Source organism: Delphinapterus leucas, chromosome 12, assembly GCF_059928025.1.
Source record: "Delphinapterus leucas isolate spDelLeu-1000000601 "Yukka" chromosome 12, BTC_Dleu_Yukka2, whole genome shotgun sequence".
Taxonomy (NCBI): Eukaryota; Metazoa; Chordata; class Mammalia; order Artiodactyla; family Monodontidae; genus Delphinapterus; species Delphinapterus leucas.
In genome coordinates, this window is record NC_143140.1 from 56,887,954 (window position 1) to 56,908,380 (window position 20,427).

The 20,427-nt window shown below is 38.6% G+C and overlaps 1 protein-coding gene across 4 annotated transcripts in view; it reads right to left on the reverse strand.

Moving 5' to 3' along the window:
• Window positions 1–9,404, reverse strand: part of TBC1D32 (TBC1 domain family member 32) — a 193,854-nt gene extending 184,450 nt beyond the window's left edge. For 2 of the 4 annotated variants that reach the window (XM_089921967.1, XM_089921968.1), the window contains exons 1-2: window positions 8,977–9,404; window positions 8,643–8,800 (exon numbers count right to left, since the gene is read on the reverse strand). In XM_089921967.1, coding sequence (XP_089778093.1) covers window positions 8,643–8,797 — 155 coding nt within the window. In that variant the 5' untranslated portion in view covers window positions 8,798–8,800; window positions 8,977–9,404. Of the gene's footprint in view, window positions 1–15; window positions 8,801–8,976 lie in introns of those variants that run through there. The other 2 variants (XM_022555523.2, XM_089921969.1) reach the window with 2 other exon arrangements.
• Window positions 9,405–20,427: the final 11,023 nt, after the last annotated feature.

Sequence of the window (20,427 nt, forward strand, 5' to 3'; positions counted from 1 at the left end):
AATCAGATTTCTTACCTTAAACCAGGATTAAATTAGTCATTCATCCCAAATCATATAGCTAATCTAGAATTTTGTTGTTTTTTTCTGAGACACTTGGAAAAGATCACATTTAAAGATGATGACAGTAGACAGCAAATTTCGGGACCAGCACAAACTTTAGGGGGTTAGGAGTCTTTTCACACTTCTTTTTTATGCTCATATCTTTTACGTGTGATGCTTAATGGTAGGGAAAGCAGTTGTTAAAGATTTTCACAATTGTTCAAGCTGATGAAGAAAACCACACTAGATAACAGTAATTATAAAAGAGTAAATAGGAAAAGGTTAAGCTCCAATCGTCAAGAGTTTTTTGTACATTTGTAAATCGTGTTCATTTTGAACTGACCTAAATTCCACCTAATCAGCTTTTGTCTGACTATGTTCACAAGAAGTCGCTCAGACAATTCAATACATTGGACCTTCTTCTTCATACTGTCAGGTTGATGCTAACATTAAAATCCATTTGCAAACTCAGACAATAAGCAAATATGAGAGGGCAAGAGTTCCAAAAGTGGATAATTATATTATGAAACATGTTTACTGAAAATAAAGAGCAACGATTATAATTAATATCACGATTTACAAAGGTTTAAAAAGTTTTTGTGGCCTCTTAAATGACAAAGATAATTTAGGATGGGCCATTTTTGTAAATGCCACTATGTTCAAGACTTGTAGTTTGAATATATCACTGTATAAGAGCCTTGCATATATGCAGTACAGAAGATCAAGGAGAGCCTGAATAATTTTCTTCACATAATTATAAGTCCATCATGGTATCCAGCATACAGTCTTCAGTTTAATATTTATTAAATGATTGTATGTCCTCTAAAGAACAGCCACCTTTTACCCAGGTAGCCAAAGGATCTCATTTTCAATTTTAACTGCTTTTGATTTGGATTTCCTGCCCTGCCCATTTCTCCTCAACTCTGAACCCATTGCTGCTTCCTGGAATCTCCATGGCTGCTTCAGTAATGTAAGTGGCAGGCCTGCCATAGACGATGCAGGCTCCAAAAGTCAAGTAGAGATACTTGACATGAAACCATGTAGTATTATAGAAAAGGTACAGGCTCAGAGTCAAAACGGCCTGAATGTCAGCTCCAGCTCTACCACTCTAGCTGGAGTGGCCTGGGACAAGTCTGTTTTTCCATCTGTAACTTGGAAATGATCATGTCTGCTTCATTCCACTATTTTAAATTCAGGAGGCAATAGACAAGAAACTTAATCATTATAAACAACAAAATTAAGAAGGATATTCTCTACTCCGACAGTGTCAACTTCAGACTCAACACAAACAGGTGATTCCTTTAGTTCTTTCATCAGCCAAAATGTCTCCCCAGAATCTAGACCTATACAGGCATACCTCGTTTTATTGCACTTTATTGTGCTTCACAGATATTGGGAGTTTTTAACAAACCGAAGGTTTGTGCCAACCTTGCATCAGACCAAGTCTATCAGCACCAACAGCATTTACTCACTTTGTGTCTCTGTGTCGCATTTTGGTAATTCTCACAATATTTCAAACTTTTTCATTATTATTATATTTGTTACAGTAATCTGTGATCAGTGATCTTTGATGTTACTACTACAGCTTGCTGAAGGCTCAGATGACGGTCAGCATTTTTAGCAATCAAGCATTTCTTAATTACGGTATGTACTTTTTTTTACATAATGTTATTGCACACTTAATAGACTACAGTATGGTGTAAACACAGCTTTTATATGCACTGGGAAACCCCCCAAAAAATCATGTGACTCGCTTTATTGTAATATTTGCTTCATTGCAGTGGTCTGGAACCAAACACGCAATATCTCTGAGGTATGCCTATATATTAACTACCTACTGGACAAGGCTACTTTATGTTTTTTTCACCATATCAATCAGCACAGTCAATACCAAATTTATCATCCTACCCATCCGCTCACAAACCACGTTCTCTTCTGACATATATCTTTGTTAATGGTACCATCCTTCAATCAGATACCTGTGTATAGCCTCAAACAATCTTCTCTATTACACCTCAGATCTAATTAGTTACCAAGCTCTGTAATTCTGTAAATTCTTCCTCCACAACTTCTCTTTCCTTTCCCACTGCCATCAGACTAATGTTCACAGCTTCATAACTTTAGCTAAACAATTGCAAGGGCTCTCTTAGGTCATACTATAAATCAGTGGTTCTTAAAGTATAACATGGGGTTTCCCTAGTGGCACAGTGGTTATGAATAAGCCTACCAAATTCAGGGGACACGGGTTCGAGCCCTGGTCCGTGAAGATCCCATATGCGGTGAAGCAACTAAGCCCATGCGCCACAACTACTGAGCTTGCGCTCTAGAGCCCATAAGCCACAACTACTGAGCCCACATGCCACAACAAGTGAAGCCTGCCCGCCTAGAGCCCGTGCTCCACAATAAGAGAAGCCACCACAATGAGAAGCTGCACACTGCAACGAAGAGTAGCCCCTGCTCACCGCAACTAGAGAGAGCCCTCGTGCAGCAACGAAGACCCAACACAGCCAAAAATAAATAAATTTTTTTAAAAAGTATAACATGGATAAGAATCACCTGAAGGGCTTATTAAAACACAGATTGCTGGGCCCCTCTCTCAGAGGTCCAATTCAGGTATACTGTGGGCCCAAGAATTTGCATTTCTAACAAGTTCCCAGGTGATGCTGACGCTGATGCCAATGCTGCTGGTCCTAGTACCATAACCTGAGAAGCACTGATCTAGATACAGATTCTGTATTCAGATAGCTTTTAAACTAGCCTAAGTGTCTTAGGCTCTCTGATCAGCAGATTCCTACAATGCTGTGTTAGTTTCTGGTGTACTGCAAAATGATTCAGTTATACATATACATGTATATTCTCTTCCATTAGAGTTTATATATTATAATTTATTAGATCCATCCATTTTAAATGTTGACTTTTTTGTTTAGGGTATTTCTAAACCAAATCTTTGCATATTCTTTACAAAACGGTGAAAACTTACACAGCCAAGATATCATAAAGGTATCACTGCTTTCTTTGAAATGACTTTGTAAATGAAAAGGATCCAGATAACCCTTTCAGCCCAGTGTGATCTCACAGTCAGTCTCTTACTACTGGGAAAGAGAAGAGAACAGTGAATGTGGAAGAAAGTGAAGAGAGAGACGAAAAGTCCCTAAAAATAATTCTGATCTTCTTCACAATCCTGCCCAAGGCTAGTCAATCAGACACATCAGTTTTCTTTGGCATCTCTGAGATATTCAGTGAGAAATGGAAGGTGGGGCAAGCCTGAGTTATTTCCCTGAAATTGAAAGAAGAGCCTTTCTGAGGATGAATCCCGCCATCAACACCTACTATGGAATGGCAGTATTACCCTAGTCTCTTAGTTTCATCAGCCTTATCTCTGTGCCACAAATCAGACAATTAGGAGAAACGAATATTTAACTGAGATATATATAACTCTTGTGTTTGCTTTGTTTAAAGCCCAATCTGTAAGTAACAAAAATGATATTTTCATAACAAAGGCAGTAAGAAAATATAATGCAAGCCCATTAACAAAATGTATTCAAGAAAGTTAAGACAATATCATTCTAAAATAAAAGACATATTTTTAAAATCCCCACTATTTAGCATCAGATGTAAATAACAAATATGCTGGGAACATTTTAAAATCTGTTCTTTGGGAACTTAAGTAACCACACACTTTTTTTTTTAATGACATCACTTTGACCTATGACCACAATAACATCTCCCTGAAGACCCCATTCAAAATGCTTTAAAGTTTTGGTTCATTTGCCAAGTTAAATTAACCCAAGGACCCCAAGTCTGAATCTTGCCTTAATGGGTTACTGCTCTTTTCAAATCAATCTTTTAAGAAAAAAAGATCTCTTGAGAGGTCAGGTCCTCTATCATGGGAGGACTACCAGGCTGCCTATGACCTTAGGATGCTCTACTGACTCACTGATCATTGGAAAACTCTGAGAGTCTCCAATCCCAAATTAGTGAAAATAGTCATTTCTTCAAGTGGGCGCTTCTACTCTGTGTGTAAGAGTAATCCACGTCTTCAAATTCCCATCCGATAATTCATTTTGTGTTGGTTCTTTTACCATCTGAATTCATGGCAATACCCAAAAAAATCCTAGAAGTAAAATACACAGCAATGTGTCTGATCATTCTGCTTTACTTCTGACAAATATGAAATTTTTCACATTTACACAGGAAAATTTTATTAAGTTGAGTAAAAGAACATTCACTGTTTTCCATTCTTCTTTCCTCACCTTTATTACCTATGAAAATTTAAGGATTTTTTTCCCATGATGAACTTCTGACATGTTCAAATGTTGATATCAAAGTATACAGAGATTACTATTACAGTATAAGGACAAAAAAAATCTAATACAAGTTTGTTTGAGGAAATCATCCTCCTAGGTATTTAAAAAAGAACTTTTTCAATAATATACAGAAAAATTATCAGTAATGATATGTTTTAAAAAGATAACTTATTAAGTTATGAATTATAATGCTGATATTTGGAATCCTTAAAATGGATTATATTTCAGGATTATAGGACTTATTATATGATAAACTTAACTTTATATATATTAGTGTATAAAAAGCTATGTTAAAAAAAAAGAATGAGTATTTTATACTACCTACAATCTTTTAGGTCAAAGAATAAGCCTCTGAATCATGATAAACAGTTACTAAATGCATTCATTAATTATGGAAGCATACATATAATTCTTAGTAATTTCTTCTATGCAGGGATAACACTTTACATAATGGATGTTTTCTTGAAGTTAAACATACTAAAGTTCACTAATATACTAGAGTTCACTAATTAAACATACTAGAGAGTTCACTAATTTAGAAAGTCACTGGTAGATTCTTCTGTAAAAAAAAAAAAAAAAAATCCCAATTCAATAAATACAATTGTGCTTCTTCTGTATCAAACCAAAAATATATCAGATTAGAGGGCTACAAAGAAGAGCCTCTGCATTAGAGACTGTTACAATCATTAGGGTTGCTAAGTATTTATATACTTAGCAACCCTAATGGTATATATATATATATATATATATATATATAGCAATTCTCATTGAAATGCAAGTAAGTATTTTCTAGCTCTGTGGTTCTCAACCCTGGCTGCATATTAGAATCACCTAGAGAGTTTTTCCAAAAATACTAAGGCCCAGTCTCTACCACTCCCCCTCTGCCAAGCCCCCCAGGAAATTTGGATTCACTTATGGTTAAAGTTCATCATCAGTGTTTTTCTAAACAAACTCCAATCAATCCTAGTGTAACCAAGACTGAAAAACAGGGCTGTTGTTTTTTTTTAAAGGAAGCCAGTCTAAGTGTAAAAATTTATACAATACACAGACACATAATGAAAGCAATGTCTTCTTCCCTACCTCTCACCCCTCCTGCAAGCCTCAAATCCTAGCTGCCACTTTCAAAGAAAAGAAAGAAAGCTTGGATCTTTTAGAGAAAGTGTACAGTTTAGAGTAAAAAAAAATAATAAAAGAGGCTATGGAAAGCAGAGATAGGTTAGGGCAGCTGCACTGTGGGGCAAATCCCCAGATAGGGCAAATCCCCAGATAGGGCCATTCTGCCTACACTATGGTTTCTATCCAAATGACTGCTTTCTTCCCCCACTTTATTATACTACCTGAAATTCCATCATTCATGGACTCAATTGTTTTAACAGCCAGCTTCTTACAAAAATGCCAATAGCCTAGAGCTTCCAGTTTCCCCTATAAAACTATTTAATAAGATTATTTTTCTTGCTATTATACCAGGACAACATCGGGTGGATTTAAGGAACCAATGTTCTGATAGTGGAGATGGGATGACAGATAATTCTGGTGTATGAAACACTTCGGGAAGCAACATATACCTAAGTGACTCAAGAACATTTAGCATTCAAGGAGAGTTAGGTCAGTGAATAGAAAGACAAATGAAAATATGAGTACCTGGACTGACAGTTAGGATCTCATCAAACTCTGAGACTGTAAGATACTACGAAAATACCAAACACAAGCATCTCCTCCTCTTTCCTCCTTCATAAGGAGTTCCTTCCTCCTAAGACACAGATCTCAGGCTAGTGCAGCTAACACATGAATTTTATTATCTATATTTTTAAGAATAAAAATTACTCAAACTACTTTTAGAATTATAAATCTTACTTTTAAGACTACAAACTTTTATAATTTGAATGTGTCTGGGATTTTTTAGGTAGGCCACAAGTAAATCTCTTTATTAAATAGTAAATATTAACTGCAATTAATCGGCAGGCCTTTAATCTATGTAATAAACTGTTGAAGAAGAGTTAAAATTAACACAATAGTCATTACACTGCTGAAAGGAACAAGAATGATCCAACTTTAACTTGAAAAGCATTTAAAAATTGACACAGCTAAAGCAATATTTATAGGCAAATGTGTAGTCGTAAATGTTTACATTAAAAAAAGAAAAGCTGCAAATGAGTTAAACATTCATCACAAATTTTAAAAAGTGTCCCAGGAAGGGAATAAAGAAGAGCAGAAAATTTAAAAACCATAAAATAAATACATAATAGAAAGGAAAATCGAAGTTAATAGCTAGTTCTTTGAAAAGACTAATAAAATTAGTCTAGATAAACCTCTAGCAGAACAGATGGAGAACAAAGGAGGAAAGGCATAAATTTAAAAAAAGAATAAAAAGGGGACAATTATAGATACTGGAAATATTAAAAAAGTAATAGGATATTAACAAAAATCTTTATACAAATAAATTTGAAAATCTAGATTAAATGGACAAATTCCCAGAATATGATCCTAGCAAAAACTCAATAATCTGAAAATATTTTAAACAAGTATTTACATGTGAAATAAAAACCAGAAATTAAACCCCAAATTTAATGCTTGATGTGAATTTGTTTGAGGTAAATAAGTATTACCTGAGTATAATAAACATTAACAACCAAAACTGAATTTGAGAAAGTTGCAGTTTTTCTATATTCCTCTGTTTAAGTAATAAATCAATAGCTAACCAATAAAAGCTGGTCTCTGGTATCTCCAAAATAAAGAATATTATCATGCAATATCAGCTCTTAATAGTGGACTTAATGAATAAACAGGAAAATCATGGAAATACAAAAGAAAGCATATGTATAACCAGAAATACTAATTAACAAAAAAATTCCCTCCACACTTCTTAAAACTCCCTTGAGAATCTGGTGAAAACTGTAATGCTCTCCCCATAAAACTGCAAGTAAACACAAACTTTTGTTCAGAATATTAAAGGGTTCAAGGATTCCCCTGATGCCCACATATGAAGCAGGTAGGAATTCCAGATAAGAACTTCAGGGCATGCAAAAGTCAGTAAAGATAACATAACAAGAAAATTGTTAAATGTCATCTTCTATGAGATCAAAATGAAAGGCAAACACTTAATTAAAAATATCATTACTGGGGCTTCCCTGGTGGCGCAGTGGTTGAGAGTCCGCCTGCCGATGCAGGGGACACGGCTTCATGCCCCGGTCTGGGACGATCCCACATGCCGCGGAGCGGCTGGGCCCGTGAGCCGTGGCCGCTGAGCCTGCGCGTCCGGAGCCTGTGCTCCGCAACGGGAGAGGCCACAACAGTGAAAGGCCGGCGTACCGCAAAAAAAAAAAAAAAAATCATTACTACTAATAATAAATTGAGGCACCTGGAGATAAACTTTTCGATGGAGAGGTTTAATTTAAATTACACATGACTCAAATCAAAAGCAAAACACACGTCTCTAGGGAAACATAGCCTTCAAGATTTACCTCAAATGGTAAATCTTCCTATCTTCCTACGGTAAAACTTTCTATCTACTGCTCCCAAACCCAGAGCACTCTGTACTTCTATAGCACTTATACTCCCGACATGTATCACAGGCATTTGAGTATGCACCTTATCCCTCTGTAGGAACTTAAGCTATTCCATAGGAAGTTAATCTCTCTGGAGTGTTCCTGTCGTGCTCAAAATGCATAATTGGTGCAGCCACTGAAAGATCAGATCAGCAAAGCAACAGGGATCTTGGGAACTCAATGCTTTTGAGGTATAGTGACAGAAAGCCCTTGGGATGATAGAATTATTCTCAAATGAACAAGAATAATTTACAACTAATGTTACTATGTTGCCCAGGAGAAAAAAAATAATAATTAGGATACGTCGGTTGTGTCAGTTTAAAAACACAGAGGAAGCATTAGGTTTGGAAAACGAGAATATAAAATAAATTCGGTATCTGATTAAATAAAGGAAATCATGAACCTCCAACTTGGGCGCTATTTTGACAACAATCAAGTGAAAATTCTTTTTTTTTTTTTTTTTTCCTTTTTTTGCGGTACGCGGGCCTCTCACTGTTGTGGCCTCTCCCGTTGCGGAGCACAGGCTCCGGACGCGCAGGCTCAGCGGCCACGGCTCACGGGCCTAGCCGCTCCGCGGCATGTGGGATCTTCCCGGACCGGGGCACGAACCCGTGTCCCCTGCATCGAGCAGGCGGACTCTCAACCACTGCGCAACCGGGGAAGCCCCAAGTGAACATTCTTTATCCAACTACATTTTGATCTTTTCTGGATCAGCTGGTTTGTTGGCTTAAGAAATCAAAAGGAATTTTACTTGTGAAAATTTTCATCAGTTTCCTCCAGATGTAAGAGGATCTCCTCGGCGCACTCCAGGGAGGGAGCCCCCGTGATTTTCTCCTTCACACTCTGGAACAACTGCCTCAGCATCGCCTGCAGCATCACTTCGACCTCGCCAGAGACATGGGCCATCCTCTGTCAGAATCAAACGCCCATGCCCTTTGCTGAGGGTCGCAGCAAACGCCGCGCCCTGCGCAAGCGCGTCCCCACCCAGCCCCCACCGGCGCACAGCGCCGTTCCCCGGGAGACCGCGGCAGGCGCTTAGGGGCGGGCCCTCGGCTGCCGGCGCGTCGTCCAGAAAAACAAGTTACCTTGCGTTGGGAAAACAAGAATCCTCGAGGTCCCGCCTTTGGAACTCGTCGCTGCCGCCCTTCCGGGCCAAGAGGATTCAAGCTGCACCGACTAAGAGCAAAAAAGAGATCCCAAAGCCTCTGCGGGTGGACTTGACGGCGGGACGTCACCGCTACGCGTGACGTCCGCACGTTGACGTGACTTTCCAGATGGGAGGGAGGGCCGCTTGACAACTTGCCCGGGCTCCTAGAGGAAGTTTCAGGTGCGCTCGCTGAAAGGGTTGTAGGTGGGGGGAAGAAAAGGGTAGGAGGAGAAAGGGGTTAATAAAAGAAAGATAATAGAAGTGAAACTGAAAGCAGCTTGAAAAGTTTTAATTGAGTGAATGGTATTGAAGTGTTGCAATGATCTTTCCTTCAAACAGCTAACACCTATTGACTCCTACCCTTTACCAAGCACCTTGCTAGGAGCTGTGAAGAAGAGGACGCTGTCACATTCTAACAAACAAGAAGTCAGCGATTACAACACAGTGCAATTAAGTGTTACGATAGAGAAATGCGCCAGGTAGGTGCTGTGGAAACCTAGAATCACCTTTTAACCCAAAAGAAGAGTCAAGGAAAGAAGTGAAGAGAAAACTGAACGTGCAAAGGGTAGGGACCCGAGAGAGTGTAGCATATTCTGGTACTTGAATTTTTAGAATTAGAAAGAGGAGGAGAGGGGTCTAGAGAAGTAAATGGACCACATCGGAAAGGGTCATATTTGGCACTTTTAAGGGATTAGAGGTTTGTCTTGAAAGTAGTAGAACACAATGGGATTCCAGAACTAAATCGTGAGATATCATATATAAAGATCAGTCTGCAGGAAGTTGCAATGGATAATCATGGTCCTTCATACAGTTTCCAATCTAGGTAAATACCCAGTCCATGGTCATGTCCAAGCTGCAAGGTACCAACCATCAGTGTTGGTTAGGATCAGATCCTGGTGTCTACAGAATAGTCAATCCCAAATCACTGATATGTGGTTCAATGTCAATAAATTCTCCCTTATCCAGCTTTATATTTTATGCCCCTGGTCCAACAACATCTGATTCACTTTACATGTTAGCCAGGATCAATGGCTTCTTTGTCTATGCTGTTACTTCCAGGAGCAAAAGTATGATATATCTTTGCCAGCTCTAGCAGCATGTTTCTTGGTGAAATATATGCTCAATTTTGGTTGTCTTATTACCACATTAAGAAAAAAACAAACTGGCAGAGTAGGCATACTTGTACCTTTATTTGTGGGCGAAGCTATAAAAGCCAATACCTGTATGTGCGTAGAATCACCAGCATGTGACAACTGCATTTTCAGACTAACACAGGTGAGTTATATTGCCAATTCAGACACCAGGATTAACATAGCCATTAGCGATGTAATTTTTTGAAGTGGTAGACTGTTATTGGTAAAATTCAGAACAAAATAAGATATACTATTTATTTACATAGTTTTTGCATTCTTAGAAAAGTCAGTGTATTAAAACTGTGCCAAATATTATTTTTATATAAATGGAATCAGTTCATGGACTCAGAATCTTATCAAGAGCTTTTTAATCTACATGAATGTCCAGCAGGACTGTTGAAAGTCATATGGGGACCAGAACAATTCTTTTGTGTGGGAGAGTGTCCTGTGTATTTCAAGATGTTCAGCATCCCTAGCTCACACTACAAATACCAGTAAATGCCATTAAATTATTGTGATGACAGAGTGTCCCCCACATATTTCTAAAATGCTTTCTTGGGAACAGTGGGGGGAGATTTGAACTGCACAGATTGAAAACAACTGTTCTAAACGATATACCTTTGGAAGAAGGAAAAAAAACTTAAAAGAATACCTGATATTCAAAAAGGAAAATTAGCCAAGAAGGGGGTGAGGGGAGTAATGTATTTAAATAAACCTCAGTAAATCTTGTCTGTATAAAAAAGTAATTTATAATATTCTAATTTGTGAAGGTGAAAATGCATAGTATTAAAATACTATAAACAACCCTGGGTAAGTAGCAAATATAATGATAAGTTGAAGTATTCTGCAATCCTTGAATTTTTCTGAAGGAAGTTTAAGATATTAAACTTGGTCAGGTGGGCATGGTGAAATTTCAGATGTAACCATTAAAAGACTAGATATAGAGAACTTAAATTCAAAAAATGGAGGGAAAATGATATAAGGAGATTTAAGGATAGAAAAACAAAAACCCAATCAATTGGGGAAAAAAATCAAGTAAGAAAACAGAAGCATAAGAAAAATGGGAAAATTTAAAATATACAAAGATACATGACAGATAAAGTACAGAACATTGCTAAATTTAAATGAACTCAACGCTCCACTTAAAGGAACTGTCAGATTAGATTTTTAAATAGCTAACTAAATGCTATTTATAAAAACCCTAAAAACATAGAAACGTTAACATTAAAGAGGTGAGGAAAGAAAAACTAGGTGAATATTATCCAAGAAAAAGTTGTTGAAGCTATATTTGTGTCAGCAAAAATGAAATTTAAGAAAAAGAGTTGTTAGGAATATGGCATGTCACTTCATAATTTTAAAATATTAATTCAACGGGAAGATATAGCAATTTTAAATGTAAAGTAAGTAAACAAAACTTCCAGTCTCTCCAAAAGTCTTTAATTTCCCAGAGAAGGTTTCTGCACATGTTCTTACAAAATATCCTTGAATAAGATGCACTTCAGAGTTGAATAAAATCTTTTCTTTTTTAGATTTGCTTTTTTGGATTGCAAGATACAGGTAAAGAAAATACAGTTGTCTCAGCAATACACAGTTAGCATTTATGCAGGCCTGAAATATCATTTATCATTGTTAAAGATACAAAAGCCTCTCAAAATAATCCAGAAATTGTTGTGCCAACCTAATTATTTGTTATTCAGACTGTAATAATCCTATCATTTTCGTGACTCAGTTTATCTTTTTTTATCATCTCTGTTTCTACTGCCTCTGACCATCTTTTCTCAATGCCTCCTGCATTCAAAACTCCCTAAGACTCTGTAGAGGATGCCATGGCACACAATAGACCATGCAGCTAATTTTTGCTTCACTGTGAACTTTCAGTAAGTTTGCTAATGCTTTTTTTTTTTTTTTTTTTTGCGGTACAAGCGCCTCTCACTGTTGTGGTGCCTCCCGTTGTGGAGCACAGGCTCCGGACGCGCAGGCTCAGCGGCCATGGCTCACGGACCAAGACTAGCATTACTGGCTAGTCTTTACATGAAAAAAAATCCCAAAGGAAACTTATATTTTAAAAATTAATTTGTTTTAGCATTATTGGCTAGTCTTTACATGAAAAAAATCCTAAAGCAAAGCAATTTTAAGGATTAGCAAACTGGGCTTCCCTGGTGGCGCAGTGGTTGAGAGTCCGCCTGCCGATGCAGGGGACACGGGTTCGTGCCCCGGTCCGGGAAGATCTCACATGCCGCGGAGCGGCTGGGCCCGTGAGCCATGGCCGCTGAGCCTGCGTGTCCGGAGCCTGTGCTCCGCAATGGGAGAGGCCACAACAGTGAGAGGCCCGCGTACTGCAGGAAAAAAAAAACCAAAAAAACTCCTCTGAAGTATTAAAAAGTTTAAATTAGTGATATATCCAAGTATTAAACTGAAGAAATTAAAGTGTTATGTAATAATGAATAATAGACATGAAAAAATCTTCAGCCACACTGGTTAAAAAAGAAAAAAATGCAAGCTAAAACAAGGTAACCAATTTACAAAATTAGCAGAGTTCTAGAGCATATATATATTTAGGATTGAACAATATGCAGTGAAATGATTACTCTTTTATTATGTTATAAGGAGTACATATAAGCAAAATCTTGGAAATGAAACTGGCAATATATATCAAGAACTTTTGACTCAGTAATTTTATTTCTAAGAATCTACTCCAAGGATCAGAGATGCAGTTGATAGATTTATTATGAGGATGTTTACAGACAGGTTATTTGTAACTTTAAAAAACAGGAAAAGCTCCTAAGTATTTCATAATAGGTTGAAGGTTAAATAAATTATGGCATAGGCATATGCTGTTAATATCAGCCATTTAAAAATATGTTTCCTATGAATGTTCAGTAACAGGGGAACTATTCACATTTTAAGTGGAAAAGTTTGAACCTAAAATTGTATACATTCACTCTATTTACTGAGTGTCTGTAATGTGCATGATTATATATTAGGCAATACACACATATCTTACAATTACGGATGAAAATTTCTTCTACCGTAATTGTCATATTAGTATATATAATGCTAGACCTAACAAATTCTTAGTCCAGGTATAGAATAAGTGCACTAAATCCTCCTGCACTATAGAAAGCCAATGGATTATGTCTGAAGTTGATAAGTTGATAAATAATGGCATGGTTATATTATATTGAATTAATGAGAAAACTATCAAGACAATTAAAAACAAACATTTGAATATGGTTGCCTCTGAGAGGTTGAAACTCCAGTAGGGTTGGGGCAGCAATGAGGCAGAAGCACTTGCCTTTTGTTATAAGTTCTACTACACTATTTTAGTTTTATTAATGCATATTTATACTTTCGTTTTACAAACAGAATGCCCTTTTAGAGTTGGTAGTACATGGGGTCACAATAAATAGCGCTCCTCTTTCCCACCCAAGGTCAGAACTGAGAGGCAAACATAGGAGTCCAACAGCTGAAGATAAAATACCAACTTCATTAAAAGTTTAATTGAAAAATGTGACTTACGTTTGTGGCACAACAGGCTTGCTAATATTTCACCGCTAAATTAGCCTTTACCCACCCAGCCATTTGTATAGCTATAAAATAGCAGGCCACCCCCAAGGAGGTAGACAGAAAGCAGAACAGAATGCATGCATCCTGCACATAGGCTGAGGCTAAAAATCAAAAAGAGAAAGGAGTCGAGCAGACATACTCTGTTTCTTTTTCCAGAGTCACTGATCATCTCTATAAAATCACTCACTAGCCATCTCCTAATCAAACACATATAAGATATCTGCCATGTGCTAGGTACTTTGTTATATGTTATGGTTGGATCAGTGAACAGTAAGATAGGCAAGACAAGCCTGCTGTCCTCAATAGCTCACAGTCTGGTGAGATAGACATGTAACATGTAAGGGAGACATGTTTATAAATAATTAGACAAGGTGCTACATATTATCTTGAATGATTTCCTCCAGTTCTAAGAATCAGCATTTGGAGAGTCTGCTCAGTTCAATTATTTGTCCATAGTAGTTTTGGTGATTTTCTTGTAATCTTGGCATATAATACTTGCATTATCTAAGTGAAGCTATAATAGTCTAATTCAAATTCTTCAGCTGCCTCTGTTTATCCCATTATTACTTTTGAAACTCTTTTGTTTTCCAGGTCAGTTTTTTCATATACAGATTTAAAATAGCCTTTGTATTCTGTAATATTTAATATTTTTAGTGGTAGTTTCAAATTTATTTATATATGTCCTCAACAATAAAATTAAGCATATCCTTTCTTTTTCCAGGTACTTTTCCTATTTATACTAACCATGAACATTAGGATAACACATTTTAAAGGTAGAAAGGCACTAAAATAACATTTGAATTGGAAGAAGAATCAATTTAATAGAATTTGGTAACTTGAGGTTTTTTGTAAAAACTGTTATCCTTTTTCTAATACAGATATAAAAAAATTACTAACAAAATTCCATAATACAATATTCTAGTGAATTACAAAATTATAGTAAAATGTCGCAAGTACCATTAGACTACCAACAGTAAGCACTGAGTAATTTTTAAAGCCTTTTTTAAAAAATCATTTTAAGAAACATTTTGCTATTAAGCAAAGTTGCCTGTACAAAATACATTTGTTATAACTAGCAACGCCCTATAAGAAGCATTTTACTGGATTTAAAAATTATTTAACCTGTTAAATGTGGCAACTTGAACATATACATTTATTCCTGCTCTATCCAGAAACCCCACTAAAATGAGGATAAAGAAATACAAAAGCCATAAACCCCCAAGGACAAAGAGAATGTTGAAAAGAGATAACAGAGAATTTGGTTTATTCTGTTTGTACACTATAAGTGAGGGTGAGGGTTTACCTACTCAAACATAGGCTGGCAGTTCTGGGATGAATCTTTAGAAGTTGTGGGTAAGGATTTAGCTTGAAATCTCACCTTGTTCTATGCAAGGAAGCATAATTTAAGAATACTTATAGTTCATGTAGATAGGAATTTTCCATAAGTCGAGCTACATTGTAAAAGAAGACAGAGTTGGGTGGAGGCCTTACGTGTGTTCTGAGTGGGCAGGGGTTTATTGATAGCTCAAGCTTCATTATACACCAAGAAACAGTCAAGGGAGACGTTTGTGTCCTCTGAGTGTGAATGAGGTCTTATCCTGAAATTAGACCTCATGAGACATAGGCAGATATACTCAGAGGAAAAACCTTTGGTGTACAAGGAATACAGGCATGAGTTTAGTGAGATGTCAAGGGCGTACTAACTCAAGAGAGAAACCTTATTTTTTTGGGGAAGGGTGAAATGAGTCAGAAGACATAGGTTTCCAAACTCAGGCAGCTACACTCTACAAAGACTTAAATGAGCCATGACTTTAAAATACCAAGTATACCATGATGACTCCCTCACTTTTATCCCCAGCCCTAACATTTCACATTTACTGTAGATTCTTATATGCAACTGCCTATTGGACATTTCCATCTGGATAAATGATAGGACTCTAATAATTTAACATTTCCAAATCCAACTTTTGAAAATACTCTTCCCCAAAAATAAAAAAAATAATTTTCTTTATTTAAAAAGAAAGAAAATACTCTTCCTCCTCTCACTTCCTGAGTCTCTCCCATCTCAGTAAATGACCCACCCTCATTTCCAATTGCTCAGCCTAAATTTTTTAAATTATCCTTGATTCCTCTCTTTCAGTCATATACTATACCCAGGCTTTCAGGAAATTCTGCCAGCTCTACTCTCAAGCATGTGCAGAATCTCTGTATTTTACAACATCCAGTGATACCACCCCAAGTCAAGACATCATCTGCTCCCTCTCTGATTTCATTCGCATCTAATCTTCCACCTTCCCCTAGCCACTTTGATGCTTACAAGCTTTCTTGCTATTCCTAAAATGCATTAAGCATTCTCTTACCTCATGGCCTTTGATGTTTTCCCTCTGGCTGGAATGCTCTTACTTTCAGATATTCATATAGCTGATCTTTTTACTTTCTTTAGATCTCTGCCAAATATCAATAAAGTAACTAGTGTTCAGTAAAGAGAGATCTTTGCTCTCTTATATTTAAAAAAAATACTCTTTTCTAATCATTCATCACAAAGTTCTCTCCAACTGTTACACAGATTATTCCTTAAGCAGGTAAAGAATCATGCAAAAACTTTTCAACTCTCTCCTTTGAAATTTTTTTTTTTTTTTTGCGGTACACGGGCCTCTCACTGTTGTGGCCTCTCCCGTTGCAGAGCACAGGCTCTGGACACGCAGGCTCAATGGCCATGGTTCACGGGCCCAGCCACTCCGTGGCATGTGGGATCTTCCCAGACCAGGGCATGAACCCGTGTCCCCTGCATCGGCAGGTGGACTCTCAACCACTGTGCCACCAGGGAAGCCTCTCCTTTGAAAATTTTAATATCGATCTTTTATTTCATTTTGGAATTTCATATCTAATGTACCTTAGTGACTCAGTAGAAACTTCTACTTTAACATCCTACTATATTTTTTCATGTTATGCTTCTCTTACTGGAATTTTTGCTCTATAGAAGCAGGGACTTCATCTTTTTTCATTGATATAACTCCAGTATCCATAATACTGCCTGGCATAGCTTTCCAGAATATCTGTTGAACGAATGAATGAATACAGAAGAGAACTAAGGGAATGATCTGGATGATGGCAAAGAGAAATATCAGAATGGCAGATTTGATAGAGTGGAGTGAAACCCCAGCTACCCACAAACAAAAAGAGCTCTGGGAGAGCTCTGGAGTCCAACTTTAGCAACACAGGAAAACAAACAAACAAACAAAAACTCTGAGAATAACTGCACAAAAAATAAAAGAAGATAGCTTCATTTTGCCTGCATCATCCCATCCTCCAAGCTGTCATTGCTCAGCAGGAAGAAGGAACTTCCCAGCTAGAAAGATTTACCCTCACCAGGAAAGGAAAAGTGGAATGAGCAACCAGCTGCCCCATCCTTTGGGGCACCACATGAAGGTCTCCTTTCAATTTCACCCCACCCAGACTCAGCAAAGCTGAGACACATATAGAAACAATAGAGATGGCTAGGGACAAGGAAGAGAAACAGAGGTTACCAATCATAGCCATGCAGTAGGAGAGACTGTGGTTTACAGTGACCTGCTCTGCAGACAAACAGGGCAGATTTTACTAATGAAAAAAAAAACAATAGACAGCATAGCTGCTGCACACCTCCCTGCAGTGCAGCTCTACTGCAAGATGACAGCCTAGATCCCTACAGTTGACTCCTACCACCATCTGCAAACTTGGGGCTAGCCCCTCAAGCTGGGCACTTTCACACTGCCAGCCTGACACTTGTCATCAACATCCACTGCAGTGCACATGTGCAGACATGGGAGAGCATTCCAACAGCCAGGGCTGCACAACTGCTCGTGGGCCTGGATCAGGCTTTGTCTTCTGTCACTGGCGTGCACAACTGTGCTCCAATGCCTACTCTCACCACTCCTATTCAACATAGTACTGGAAATCCTATCCAGAGCAATCAGGCAAGAAAAAGAAATAGAAGGCATTCAAATTGGAAAGGAACAAGTGAAATTGTCTTTGTTTGCAGATAATATGATCTTATATACAGGAAATCCTAAAGATTCCACCAAAAAAACCTGTTAGAACTAATAAGCAAATTCAGTGAAGTTGCAGGATACAAACTCAACATACAGAAATTAGTTGTGTTTCTATGCTCTAACAATAAATTATCTGAAAAAGAAATTTAAAAAAAATAGTCTCATTCACTATAGCATCAAAAATAATAAAATACTTAGGAATAAATTTAACCAAGGAAGTGAAAGACTAAAAATTGTAAGAACTCCAACAAAAGAAACTGAAGAAGACACAAGCAAATGGAAAGATACCCCATGTTCATGAATCAGAAAAATTAATATTGTTAAAATGTTCATACTACTCAAAGCCATCTATAGATTCACTACAATTTCTATCAAAATCCCAATTCATTTTTCACAGAAATAGAAAAAACAATCCTAAAATTTGTATGGAACCACAAAAGACCCTGAATAGCCAAAGTAGTCCTGAGAAAGAACAAAGCTGGAGATATCACACTCCTGATTTCAAACCATACTACAAAGCTATAGTAATCAAAACAAAATGGTACTGGCATAAAAATAGCATAGACCAGTGGAAAAGAATCTAGAGCCCAGAAATAAGCCCTCACAGTACAGTCAACTAATAGTTAACAAAAAGAGCCAAGAACAGGCTCTTCAATAAATTGTATTGGGAAATGGATAATCACATGCAAAGAATAAAATTGGACCCTTATCTTATACCACTCACAAAATTTAACTCAAAATGGATTGTAGACTTAAACATAAGAGCTAAAACCATAAAACCCTTAGAAGAAAATTTGGTGAAAATCTTCTTCACAAGCTGTGTCAAAGATTATTTTTTTGTATATGACACCAAAAGCAAAAACAAATAAGTGGGACTACATCAAACTAAAAAGCTTCTGCACAGCAAAGGAAACAGTCAAGAAAATGAAAAGTCAACCAACAGAATGGTAGAAAATATTTGCAAATCATGTCTGATAAGGGATTAATATACAAAATACATAAATAATTCATAAAACTCAATAGTAAACTATCCAATTAAAAACTGGGCAGAGAGGGGGAGTTGGGAAGATGGCGGAAGAGTAAGACGCGGAGATCGCCTTCCTCCCCACGGATACACCAGAAATACATCTACACGTGGAACAACTCCTACAGAACACCTACTGAAGGCTGGCAGAAGACCTCAGACCTCCCAAAAGGCAAGAAACTCCCCATGTACCTGGGTAGGGCAAAAGAAAAAAAGAAAAAACAGAGACAAAAGAATAAGGACGGAACCTGCACCAGTGGGAGGGAGATGTGAAGGAGGAAAAGTTTCCACACACTAGGAAGCCCCTCCGCGGGCGGAGACTGCGGGAGGCAGAGGGGGGAGCTTCGGTACCGCGGAGGAGAGCACAGCAACAGGGTGCGGAGGGCAAGGCGGGGAGATTCCCGCACAGAGGATCGGTGCCGACCGGCACTCACCAGCCCGAGAGGCTTGTCTGCTCACCCGCCGGGGCGGGCGGGGCTGCGAGCTGGGGCTCGGGTTTCGGTTTTGGACTGAGCGCAGGGAGAGGACTGGGGTTGGCGGCTTGAACATAGCCTGAAGGGGTTAGTGCACCACGACTAGCCGGGAGGGAGTTCGGGGAAAAGCCTGCACCTGCCGAAGAAGGAAGAGACTTTTTCTTCCCTCTTTGTTTCCTGGTGCGTGAGGAGAGGGGTTTAAGAGCGCTGCTTAAAGGAACTCCAGAGACGGGCGCGAACCGCGGCTAAAAGCGCGAACCCCAGAGACGGGAAGCGAGCCGCGGCTAAAAGCGCGAACCCCAGAGACGGGCGCGAGCCGCGGCTAAAAGCGCGAACCCCAGAGATGGGAAGCGAGCCGCGGCTGAAAGCGCGGACCCCAGAGACGGGCGGGAGACGCTGGGGCTGCTGCTGCCGCCACCAAGGGGCCTGTGTGCGAGCACAGGTCACTCTCCACACCCCTCTTCCGCGGAGCCTGTGCAGCCCGCTACTGCCAGGTTCCCGGGAACCAGGGACAACCTCCCCGGGAGAACGCACGGCGGGCCTCAGGCTGGTGCAACGTCACGCCGGCCTCTGCCGCAACGTCACGCCGCCTCTGACGCCGCAGGCCCGCCCCGCACGCAGTGCCCCTCCTTCCGCCCCCCACCCCCGGCCTGAGTGAGCCAGAGCCCCCGAATCAGCGGCTCCTTTAACCCTGTCCTGTCTGAGCAAAAAACAGACGCCCTCCAGCGACCTACACGCAGAGGCAGGGCCAAATCCAAAGCTGAGCTCCTGTGAGCTGTGAGAACAAAGAAGAGAAAGGGAAATCTCTCCCAGCAGCCTCAGAAGCAGCGGATTAAAGCTCCACAATCAACTTGATATACCCTGCATCTATGGAATACCTGAATAGACAAGGAATGATCCCAAATTGAAGAGGTGGAATTTAGGAGCGAGATCTATGATTCTTTTTCCCTTTTCCTCTTTTTGTGAATGTGTACGTGTATGCTTCTGTGTGAGATCTTGTCTGTATACTCTTGCTTCCACCATTTGTCCTAGGGCTCTATCCGTCCATGGTTTTTAAAAAAATTTTTTTTTCTCAATAATTAATTTTATTTGTAATAACTTTATTATACTTTACCTTCGTTCTTTCTTTCTTTCTTTCCTTCCTTCCCTCCTTTAGACAAC